The 2,442-nt window shown below is 34.8% G+C and overlaps 1 protein-coding gene across 1 annotated transcript; it reads left to right on the top strand.

The window, feature by feature from the left end:
• The first annotated feature begins 347 nt into the window (after positions 1-347).
• LOC144305223 (olfactory receptor 5H2-like) lies at positions 348-1,280 on the top strand. Its single transcript, XM_077883902.1, has one exon. It carries the CDS (start codon positions 351-353, stop codon positions 1,278-1,280), a length of 930 nt encoding a protein of 309 aa, XP_077740028.1. The 5' UTR covers positions 348-350.
• Positions 1,281-2,442: the final 1,162 nt, after the last annotated feature.

The raw sequence follows: 2,442 nt of genomic DNA, 5'->3' as shown, positions 1-2,442 counted from the left end.
CATTTTGTAGCCCAGGCTCTTCAAGCCTCTTCCCCTTCACCCTATGTCCATATCCTGGACACAGAATTTCCCTTTCATACTCAATCCTATCCCATAAATTTAGTAACTATGTATAATGTCTTTCATTTTCCCCATTCTGTAATCATGGCACATTTAAAAAATTGAAATAATTGCATTTATTTCCAAACCCCCCAAACAGATTCCATCTATCACCAGGTAACACACAAAACTGAGAGGGCATTCGGATGTGCGTAACTTACTTAAACTCTCCTCCCTATATTTCCTGTCATAAATTGACTGAATTTTTGGTCTTTTGTTCAATTTCATTTCAGAAAGCACCCGATGAGGACATGGAAAAGGAAAATGCAACATTGCTGACAGAGCTGATTCTCACAGGACTCACACATGAACCACAGTGGAAAATCCCTCTATTTTTGATGTTCTTGGTTATCTATCTTCTCACTATTGTCGGGAACCTTGGTCTGATTACTCTCATCTGGAATGACCCTCAGCTTCACATCCCCATGTACTTATTCCTTGGCAGTCTGGCATTTGTGGATGCTTGGTTATCATCCACAGTGACCCCCAAGATGCTAGTCAGCTTCTTTGCCAAGAGCAAAACGATCTCTCTCTCTGAATGTATGATACAGTTTTTTTCCTTTGCAATCAGTGTAACCACGGAATGTTTTTTGCTGGCAACAATGGCTTATGATCGCTATGTGGCCATATGCAAACCATTAACTTATCCAGTGATTATGTCCAATATACTCTGCATCCGGCTGATACTTTTGTCATTTTTAGGAGGACTTCTTCATGCCATAATTCATAGTTCTTTTTTATTCAGATTAACCTTCTGCAATTCTATCATAGTACATCATTTTTACTGTGATATTATACCATTGTTTAAGATCTCCTGTACTGATCCTTCTATTAATTATCTGATGGTATTTATTTTCTCTGGGTCAATACAAGTCTTCACCATTTTGACTGTTCTTGTCTCCTACACACTAGTGCTCTTTACAATATTAAGAAAGAAGTCGCTACAAGGCATAAAAAAAGCCTTCTCCACCTGTGGGGCCCATCTCTTTTCTGTGTCTTTATACTATGGCCCCCTCCTTTTCATGTATGTGCGCCCTAGATCTGCACAGGTAGATGATCAAGATATGATGGACTCTCTATTTTACACTGTCATAATTCCAGTGTTAAATCCAATTATCTATAGCCTGAGAAATAAGAAAGTTATAGATTCAATGAGAAAAATGTTAAAGAGACATGCTTAGTACTCATAGTAACATCTGTTCTTCTTCCATTAAAATAACACAGAATTGTGCAGATTAGATGTTGCTATATGTTCGCTAGTGTTCAAATGTTTTGCAGGTATAATTGCCCGAGCATTCAAATGCCTTAAAGTGGGAATACAAATAAACCATCATAAATATGTGGATATATTATTGAAAAAGATATAATTTTATTCAAGTGTTCATGTCATACTAAAATAATTTAAAAATATTTTACATGTTTTTATGTTCAATATTGTTTCATAAATGCATTAAGCAGTGTAATAGTGTAATTTCTGGGAAAAGAATTTGAACGAGTCTTTTATAGCCACACAGTTGTGCAGCTTGACTCACACCACATTTCACTCTACAGTGGGGTCAGGTTGTATTTGAGTGAACAGAGGCAAAAAAGTATAATGAGATATCCGATTTCAGTCTACCCTTGCCCTTCCTCTCTCACCACTAGTTCCACATATGGCCCTACTGATACAACTAAGGATCACATACTAAAACTACTCAACATCTGTCATTGTTACATTATTGATACTTTTATATCATGTTGATATTCTCTTACTTTGCAAACATTGCTGTCAGACTTTTCCATAAACAGAAGCCTAAATGGTATCCTTGTGGAATAACTTTTCAAGGAGTGTTATATCTATCAGATTACATATATATATTTATGTATACAGCATACATATCTAGAACTCTATATATGCATGTTTATATTTGAGATTCACATATATGAACAGATTACATGACATGCACACTTGTAAATATATATTTACATGTGTAAATGTATATATATTATATATATATTCCACAGTAATATATATATACTTATATATTTTTTTTTCTGTATATATATATATATATTTCATTACCCTGCATAATGAGTATATTTCATTGTAAACTCATTATCCTGCATTTGTGAGCCTGGCCGTGTTTGAAGTACTTTCAAATAAAATCTTAATAGGACTCTGAAATCTCTTTCTTCAAAATTCTTCTACTGACCCTGTGTTTTACCTAAAAAAATAACTTACTGAAAGCCTTCTGGATACCCTCTTTTGGCATATGTTGTTGTTCATATGGTCTCTCCACAGAGAATGCTTCCTAAGTGTACCCATCTTTCATGTACAATTGAAATGGTATCCTTTCTTCAAAG

Source organism: Canis aureus, chromosome 35 (assembly GCF_053574225.1).
Source record: "Canis aureus isolate CA01 chromosome 35, VMU_Caureus_v.1.0, whole genome shotgun sequence".
Classification (NCBI taxonomy): Eukaryota; Metazoa; Chordata; class Mammalia; order Carnivora; family Canidae; genus Canis; species Canis aureus.
This window is presented reverse-complemented; position numbering and strand designations above follow the sequence as displayed.

Excerpts from the sequence above, each read along its gene's own strand:
- LOC144305223 (XM_077883902.1), top strand. The coding sequence starts at position 351 with ATGGAAAAGGAAAATGCAACATTGCTGACAGAGCTGATTCTCACAGGA.